At 45.9% G+C, this 9659-nt stretch overlaps 1 protein-coding gene across 1 annotated transcript; it reads right to left on the reverse strand.

Annotated features, from left to right (window-relative positions):
- Nucleotides 1-224: 224 nt before the first annotated feature.
- On the reverse strand, nt 225-2421 carry LOC123441059. Its single transcript, XM_045117581.1, has 3 exons — nt 2080-2421; nt 1773-1996; nt 225-999 (listed from the first exon to the last, which is right to left on the reverse strand). Exons 1-3 carry the CDS (start codon nt 2369-2371, stop codon nt 415-417), a joined length of 1101 nt encoding a protein of 366 aa, XP_044973516.1. The 5' UTR covers nt 2372-2421; the 3' UTR covers nt 225-414.
- Nucleotides 2422-9659: the final 7238 nt, after the last annotated feature.

Below are 9659 nucleotides of genomic sequence, written 5' to 3' on the forward strand. Positions count from 1 at the left end.
GACCGGTGCGAAGTCAAGATCTGACGGCTGTTGTGCGACCGGCGCCTAGCACTGGCCTTCATTTTATTAGCCTCAAAAGACAAAGCGTGCTGATTAACAACGGCTTGCCTCTCCAGAGAGAACATTCCAGTTGTACATATTAAAATCTCTGTGAGCTTCTGAAAAATATTAAAATAAGAACAAGAGGCATTTCACAAGTTAGTACTAGTTACTTAGCAGAATTAGAAAGAGAATCCAAGAATACTTAAAATGGTATCCAACTTAATTTGCCCATACAAAAGCGCATCGATCACCAGTTACTACTTCACAAACCAAGCACCGGTTCATACTAATTAACGAGCCACATCTCTACAGTTACATAAACCAGTCCATAAACGAAAGCAAACATAAGTTTAACTACTCATGAGGATTAGATCAAAGTCTGAAAAGAGACCAGGCAACTGTAACTTCCATCCAGCAGTCAAGCGCCTCCACAGGCATGTAATGAGTGGCTTCTCCGGCATCTTCAGCTGCAATCCATATACCAGCTATCTCTCGGCCTTCTTCCCCAGCAGCACCACGTTCGAAGATAGACAGCCGCAGCTTCCCATCCTTTTCAACACAAATGACACATCTTGATAGCTTGACAAAGCCATCAGCATCAACATGTAATTCATCATCATTAAGATCCAGCAGTGAGATCTGGACGTCTCTTTTCGTGCAGGTACTAGCAGTTAGTACACCTCGAAAACCATGTGGCCATCGCCCTTTAAAGACTCGAACAAAAATTGTGGCCTCCACGGACCAAAGAGCAGTGTAGTATTGCATCTCCACTGTGCAAAGCTTGCTAGTGTACTCAAAAGGAAGGAAGCAGCCCAGCCTGTATGGGTCCACAAATTTGTTTAAATCTTTATCTTCAGATTCAGTAGTACCCTTCACTTTGAGCATAACCTCCAAATGTGAGTTATCATGCGACATGACAACACCGCGGCTAGGACCTGTAAGTGTTAGGTATGAATCCTGCATGCATCATTTAACAAATTAAGTAAACGATGTACATAATATATTTGTCTTCCATCAATAACTAAGACTCCAATGGAATATATTCAATCGATCTAATGTTGATAAAAAGTGCGAACGTATTCAATGATACATAATTCATCTATCAACTAATTAGAAGTAAAAATAACAAAAAGTTCTGCTCATCAATAATAAGACCGCAGAGGAATATATTCAACTCATCTAACATTGAAGGATTATACATAATAGCAAGAACAAGAGGAAGACCTTAAAGCAAGAACAACATTGATGGATTATACTCAAACACAGGAAAGCAGCTTAATTTGAAGTCCTACAAATGCGCTGCAAACAGAGGCTGTACATAGTTTTTTTCTTTTTCTTTTTTGCAAAAACTGGACACATGCATCATGTAAAAAATTTCCCTCTGGAATTTTGCCTACTTATCCATGCATGTATGGCTTCGAGATTATACAGGTTTATTTAGCATGTTATTATCTTTGAAACCATTAGGCAAAAGCTACTACCAGTAGATTTACATATATGTAAACTCGAGTTGCGATCAGTATAGCAACAACTTTGTTCAGAAACACTTTGTTTGTAGGCATGAGTTGTAAGTAAAGCTAATGACTTGGTACTAAATACACTAGTAAGCCCAAGTTTGATGATGAATGCCTGGTGAAGCACAAAAGATAGTGAATTTTTACTGCCATTGCTACTTCTCCATTCTAATCCATGTATGCCCTTAGAGTTGGGAAAATGCAGTTTTCACGAACCTGCTCATTGATACTTTGGCAGTCGTCCCTTTCACGGTAGAAAACCACATTTCGCATGCGATCCACCCCATCGCGCAGGGCGACGACGCCGTAGACATCCAGGGGCCACTGCAAGCCACCAGTTAGGTCCTTGACTTGGACGGAGACGACCTGCAGTGTGTCCTCCGGGATGATGACACCAGGGTGCCTGTTGGTGTACGTGAAACGCATGCAGGGGATTTCCGCTGCATCCATCAATACAAGAGCAATCAAGGATCGTGGCACCAAGGAAACCCAAAAGAGATTAGCACGAGGACTGGACGCTTACTGACGGCCTCGAAGGGGATCTTGCCGTACGACCAAACTTCGATCCATCTATCGCGGAACCTCTCCCACGATTCGCTGCAGAACTTCTCCCACCTCTCCTCGCTCGCGCGCAGCTCCTCGGGCGTCGGAGGGTTTGCCATCCGTTTCTTGTACTCCGCCGCCGACGCCATAGCAGCTTCCTCAGACGCCGACGCCTCCGCCGCCGCCTCCGCCTCTGCCTCGGCAGCTTTTCCACTGGCTATCCTAGGCCTCTTCCTGCGCTCCATCTCAATGTCCACCTCCATCACCTCCATCTCCGCTTCCGAAAAATCGAACTAACCTCGCCACCGCCGTCTATCGCAGAACGGCAAGAACCCTAGATCGGATAGGGGTCGCGTTGTATAAATACTTAAGTACTCCAGGGCCATACCCATATGGGCTGGACTTCTTATCTGGGCCTACCAAAGAACAGATCCACTAGCCGGTTCCCTTGGTACGAGCTGCCTCCTCCGTATATAAGTACTCCTTCCGTCCTAAAATTTTGTCTTAGGTTTGTTTAAATATGAATGTATCTAGTCATATTTTAATGTTAGATACATTCATATCTAAATAAATTTTAGACAAGAATTTTGGGACAGAGGTAGTAAATAACTAGCAAAACAGCGGTGCGTCGTAATGGAAGAAAAACAAATACCACACGCTCTGAGAATTTGTAGTTACGGAACAAACAAAGATGGTCTTACCTTATAAAAGTGCATTTCAAGATTCCACAGGTCTTCTATTTTAACACGGCTTGCATGTAGTTTAATACGTACAAAGAAACGGGCAAATGGCCTTCAATTTCATCTCCAACCCTGATTTTGTTGACGTGTTCATCCCAATATGAATCAGTACCGGTATGAAAGAAAGACGAATAATGAATTATTTATTAAGATTGCATCCTAGATAGTATTTTTATTAAATGTTTATAACAGGTAAAATAACATCATATTTAAATTCTACATATTTTTGAATCAAATTCTATATATAACATGTTAAATTTGGAGTTACGGTTGAAAATATATGAGCATTTTAAAAAAACATTTAATATGTACTGCGGGATTAGGGCATGTTTGGGACTGCTCTACTCCAGAAAATTCAGCTTTGCTATAGAAAACAAAAACCAAACGGGGGTAGCTTCACGATATACAGCTCCACAAAAAAATAAAATCTGGAGTTCAACTTCTTGTTTTTATGAAGCTCTCTAGGAGGTGCTCCATAAAATTGTAGAAGCTGGAGTTGGAGCAAAATTACCGACCACTGCACCAATAAGTGGATACCCCTTCGTTTCTCTCCTCTCATCCAATCAAATAGATCCTTTCCACAAAATTTTCATTTGTGAAGCTGGAGTTGAATAAAATCTAAAGATTCTCTTTGAAAGAGCTACAACTTCTATATGAAACTGCTCCAAAGTGTATTTGGTGGAGCGGAACTGCTTTTGATGGAGCAGAGCGGTCCCAAACAGGGCCTTAATGTGAGAAATATCAGGGGGTTTCTATAAAATAGTATGACGGACTAAGAATTCCTATTTATTTATTACTCCCTCAGTCCCAAAATTGTTGTCTTAGTTTTGTATAGAAATGAATGTATTTAAATATTAAAATGTGACTAAATACATTAATATCTAGATAAATCTATGGCAAAAGTTTTGGGACGGAAGGAGTAGAAAACATCAGATTTTCTATAAAATAGTATGACGGACAAAGAATGCCTATTTCCTTTATTAATATGTATAGATAGACTAGAAAAAGGGCCCGTGCGTGAAACGGGTTAAGAAATCTATATATTGATCATTTATTATTACAATGAGTGTTCATACTCCGTACTTTCCGACAAGAATCGGTTGTAATATACTTTCATTGAACATGACTATTTGAATGTATATATAATAGGAGGATTAAAATTAAATCACATATGGTTTAATGTATGATATTACTAATGTGGGCCTTTTCCATCCCATGTTCACATGTTGAAGTGGCTCTTTTCCATACATGTTTACATTAAGGACAGTAAAATTGGACCTAAAAGGAGCTCTCTCACATGTTCAGCGATTTTGGTCGTCGGATTACGAGTTTAGATCGTTTGTGCCCATCGGGCATTGTTTAATGCCAGTTTACTATGACTGGACCGACTGTCCTGATGATCAACTATTCTGGAGACTTTCTTGAAGGCCTGGCAGCTACTTCGACCGTCGGATTACTAATTTAGATCGTTTCTGGCTGTCAGATCATTGTTTAACGCCAATTTACCACGAATGGGCCAACTGTCGTGATGGCCAGCTATTCTGGAGACTTTTTTGAAGGAATGTCGCTCGCTGGGCCTAATGGCCGATTATCTTACTCATAAACTACAGAGGAATCGATGCTTTGTTGGCCCATTTATCATCTGCGTCGGCTGAGATAAGCTGAGGCGACGCGAGTAAAGGAACCGGCGATCGAGGGGATTCAGCGGGGGCCAGCCGTCAAGAACTCAAGGAGCCTATGCGACGCGCGCGAGCAACCAACCGGTGGTCCAGGGGATCTAGCCAGGGCAAGGCGCCCGAGGGGATCTGGCACTTGAGTGACTGCCTCCAGGCCAGTTCGCTGATCCACCCCCTTCTCTTTCAGACCTTGAAAATCCCTAGCCACGCTCGCGGCAGTGGTAACGAGCCAACAACGCCTCTGGTGAAGTTGCGGCGATGGATCCCGCATCAAGGCTCCAGGTGGTGCCGGGCAGGGCGAGCGTGCGGCATGGGCCACTGCCCTTTGGAGCGATGGCGGATGATATCTCATCGTGCTCCTAGTCGATGACGGTCGATCAAGGCCGCGGCAGCGTGAACGGCCCCCTCCTCCACATCTCAGTAATGGTGTTATGGCCTCCTCGTTCATCAGAGGCACTCAACCATTTGAAGTTCTGAACTTTAGCCCTTTTCTCATCTTATTTAGATTGTTATTTTAATGCTATCCTCCTTCTCTTTTTGTCACATGGAACACTTGGTGGGAAACATGTTCTTCTCCATGGTGCTCCAGCAACTGCACAACGAGGCTGGGCCTCTCAGATTGGTGCCCTGCAGAATTCAGGTTGGAGGTAAAGGTTATGAAGGGAACTGTACAAGAGAGGACATATCTATGAGGAAGAACAATACACCAGGTCCCCCATATTTCTTTCCGTTTCATATACGATTCCTTCTTCCACCAAATAGTTTCTTTGTCCTCACATCCTTCCAATCCAAGTTGTACATACAAGTAATGTTGTGGCAGTGGTCGGTTGAGTCGCCAACGGAGAGAGGATCCGAGAGGAGATGGGCAGATGTTCTAGAGGATTTCGTACATCCAGCAACTTTCTCTTCATGTATCTGATCTATTCTTGAAAAAGTCGAGCGACTGGACTTATGCACTTGTCCGTCAGAGTCAATAGCCATAGCCTCTTGCATATTCATCCCCCCCCATATGTCTATTTCCAAATAATTCAAGCCCTTTCGTGCCGCTTCTTTGTGATTTCCAACTCAATAATTCATGGCATTTACATGAATTAGTAGTAGTGATAAGTATAGTATGGATGCCATAGGATTATTTTCCTTCTCACGTTCAAGTACTGTATTAGTTATTGGAAGCTTCTTCTCTATAGTTTGGTAAACCTACTAACACGAGTTAATTGTTTTTTTTCTTGTGCTCAGCTTGCACGTAACAATTACTTGAAAAATCTAATATGCAACCTTTCACTCAAAAACCTTGAAAATAAAACCTACTAACATGAGTTAATTGTTTTTTAGGGTTTGATTTAGCTTTCGCCTAAAATTTAAGATTTGTTTTGAACCATTTTTTAGATAACTCGACGAGTTTAAGAGACGGGCAGAAAAACTGGCCCGTGCATGAAGACGGGACGTGCTTAGAGCAACTCTAGGAGACCCCGCATCCGGCCGACCCGTAAAACATGTTCGCAGTTTGGGGGAAACCGTTTTTGCGGGCTGGCTCGGACGGCCGCAGATGCAGACCCCCCCCCCCAAACTGACCCGTATAAAAGTATATTCACCGAATATGCTTTTATACGAGTTGGCTTTTGCGGGGTCTGTTCGGACACCACCGGTCGACCCAAAAACAGAAAACGCTCAATTCTCGCATTTGATATAAGTTCCCACAAATAAGTTTAAATTCAAACAAACATAACATAGTTTTACGGGCAAATAAAAGCCAAGTTCAGTATGACAAACGCAAAAGAGGGCCTTGCATCATCTTGGTCGATCTTCACTTCGCGCCATCGAGTCCATCTTGAAGTTCATCGGCACCACCGAATCTTCCTCCGACACTTGTCCCAACTCCCGCACCGAAGTCATCGACATTGCCACTATATGAAGCAGAGAAAACATCTCCGGAACTGTAACACAAACCGGCCGACGCGACCATTCTCCTCTTCAAGATCTCTCTCCTTGCCATATCATGTCATGTTTTGGTGAGGTCATCCATGTCATCGCGGTTCATTGACATGATCTTGTTCTCTTCGGCGAGCAACAAGGACATGGGTTTGTTTCCAGCGGCACGTTCTCTTTTCTTCTTAATGGCAGCTTTGCGGATCCCCTCTTCTTTTGAGCAATTGCCACTTTTCTTGCTTCTCTTTTGCCTTTTTCTCGGCTAACTCTTTCTTGATCTTCAATGACTTCAACAACATCAACTCGTTTGATTGCACCATGGCATCAATCTTCTCCCTCAAGGTCGATGCTTCTTACTCTCTCTTCATCTTCTCCTTAGTCTTCTTGTCGCCATTGGGCTTGTTCAAATTTCTTGGGACATCTTCATCCATGTTTGTAAGCGAGCCCCTCTTCGGTGGGGATTCTTTGTCGATCAACTTCCACTTCTCGCACTTTTGGAGCAACTCCTAACAATGCTCTAGTTTGAAGAATTTGCCTTCCGAAGCTTCCATGTCTTTGTATCTATGTTGGCTAATCTTGTCCTACACAATATGTGAACAAAGTGATGTAATCAATTCTCATGATGCAAATATGATTATGCACAACTTGAACAAAGGCAAAACAAACTCACATAGTCGGATTCCACGGTCCCACTTGGAGGTGCATTACGTACTTGCTCCAAACAAGCTGCCCAACGGCTGCACATAGGCTTGATATTTTCCCAACGCCCTTGAAGCGATCGGAATGTGCGTGCAGTCCTACTGGGATACTTTGCCATAATGCGGAAGTATTGATCTTCGATCCTTTGCCAATATCTCTTGGCGGTTTGAGAAGTACCCCTGCATGCATCAAGAGACACCGCACTCCATGCTTGGATCAAAGCTTGATCTTCCAAGATCGTGTAGTTCTTCGATCTTTGGCTTTTCCTAGATTTTGATTGCGATTGCTCATACGCTTCCGCTTCGATCTCCGCAAAATCGTCCTCACAACCATGATCATCCACGCCGCCCTCCGTTTCATTGTAGTCGAATGCGGCGAACGGGGTTGATCAATGTCAACGGCATTGGTGTCCAACAAGTTCACAAATTGGGAAGTTGGATTGTTTGAACCACCGCTATATTGAACGATTAACAAGTCACGAGCTATCGCAAAAAATGGCGAAAATGAAAGGAAATGGCCATGACCGAAGACGCATACCTTCCGGCCATTTCGTCGAACACCTCCCGTGCGGGGGGAGCGGCACCGTTGAACGTCATCGCCGGGGCATCTCTTTCCGGGATGGAGTGAGAGGATGAAGGAGGCGGCTTGTATTTAGCCGGAATCCTCTTCCTCTTGACGCCCGCGACCTTGGTGACCCTCTCCGCCGCCGGCCAAGATCGCGCAGCAGCATTGGCGCCCGGAGCGCGAGCCTTCGCGGCGGGGGCTGCCGGATTTCCGGCCTGCACGACCACGTTGCCCTGCCGCTTGCGGGCAGGCGCGACGCTAGCTAGAGCCACGGTGGGGCCAACATGGCCGGCGACGAGATCCGCCCGAGGGAAAGGAGCGTGCGCGACCTCGACGGTGACGGGGGGCAGCAAGGAGGCGTCCATGGCGCGAGGGACGGCCGCGGAGGATGCACCGGATCGTGCTGTGGCAAGGCAATGGTGGCGGCGGGTGGGACGAGCGGAAAGGCCGCATGGAAATATCCCTGACGCCAAATCTCGCTGCGGATAGGGGCTGAGCTCGGGTCGACCTCCCAGCCCGTGAAACTAAAGGTTGGGGGAGAAGTTTTGCCGCGCCCCGTAAAAAATTTTGCGGATCGAAGCGATATGGGGAGTCTGATCGGGCAGGTTATTCTGCCCCGGTCCGCACTTTGACGGTTATTTTGTGGGCCGGGGCGGGATGCGGGGTCTGCTACAGTTGCTCTTACGGTTTTCTTACAGGACGAGTTTGAGCAAGCATAACACGCTGGGTTTCGTGCCCGTTGCCACCTTGAGCAATGATGGCCTTTCCCTAGAGAAATATCCATGATCATAACAATTTGTCCCTAGTTCGGCCTTGTCGGCATAACTACAAGTGTATGCTACTAAGAGCAACTCTAGCAGACCCCGCATCGGCCCCCGATCCGTAAAATAACCGCCAAAATGCGGGTACGGGCCGGAAAGCCTGCCCGACCAGAACCGGCATCCCGTCCCGGCCCGTAAAAAATTTTGGAGGGCGCGGCAAATTCTCGACCCCAACCCAGGAAAACGTGGGGTTTCCCCTCGCGGCTGCGGTGCCCTGCATCACAGAGAAGCAGTTGGAGAGAGGGACATTTCAGCCCGCGCTCTTTTCCCCCTCCTTCCGCCGCCGCCCACCCTTGCTTCCGCCCGCCCGCCGTTGGCGATTCCGGCCATATCTGCTGGTGGAGCGAAGCTGCCGAGCAAAACCCTCCTCTCCCCCTAGAACCTTCTGGGCGCATCCACCAGCATCCTCCTCCCAATGGCCCCTCCCTCCTCGCCGCCGCCACCTCACCCTTCCTCCTCCACGGCGCCGTCGGGAGCACCAGCCGCAGGCCGGTCGCCGCACCCGGCCGCCGCGCCGCATCCTCCGTTTTGTCAGGTGGAGCCGCAGTCCGACCGGGTGCTCGTCCGTCTCGAGACTATCCGAGAGGTCTCTCCGGTGCGAACCAGTGTCTTTCGGTTTGCCGAATTTACTTTGTTTATTTGTTCCCATTGGCCCATTGCTAGCTTGCAGTGGTGTGTATTACCCACTTGCAGTGCTTCTAGATTTCTAGTCGAATGAATCTGCACACCGGTGAACAGATGACGTGAAAATTGTAGGAAAGTTGTCCTAAGTGGTCACGTTTTGACATACCCAAAGTTAAATTTGGACTATAGCATTATTCTTCACAAATCTATAGTGTTTTACCACATCTGTTAAATTCGTGGAGTTGCCCTAAATCAGTATCGCTGTTATGTACTTGTCTAGAAGCAATATTTTCTTTGACTAGGCTATATCACTGCATATTCTGGGGGTTTAATGTGTTCTGTATTTTATTTTAAGAGTAAAGTTTATATAGGAGAAAATTTTCTTATTGTCTGGCTGATTGTTCTAAGGGAACTGGTTGAACTGCAGAAATCTGCTGGGGGAGTTCTGCTACCAAAATCTGCTGTTAAATTTGAGAGATATTTGATGGGCGAGGTAACATTTTAAGGTAT

Source organism: Hordeum vulgare, chromosome 3H (genome assembly GCF_904849725.1).
Source record: "Hordeum vulgare subsp. vulgare chromosome 3H, MorexV3_pseudomolecules_assembly, whole genome shotgun sequence".
NCBI lineage: Eukaryota > Viridiplantae > Streptophyta > Magnoliopsida > Poales > Poaceae > Hordeum > Hordeum vulgare.

Coding starts and splice junctions, on each gene's coding strand:
- LOC123441059 (XM_045117581.1), bottom strand. CDS start 2,371: ATGGAGGTGATGGAGGTGGACATTGAGATGGAGCGCAGGAAGAGGCCT. Junction 1,997..2,079: donor GATCCCCTTCGAGGCCGTCA/GTAAGCGTCCAG, acceptor TGATGGATGCAG/CGGAAATCCCCTGCATGCGT. Junction 1,000..1,772: donor GCCAAAGTATCAATGAGCAG/GTTCGTGAAAAC, acceptor TGATGCATGCAG/GATTCATACCTAACACTTAC.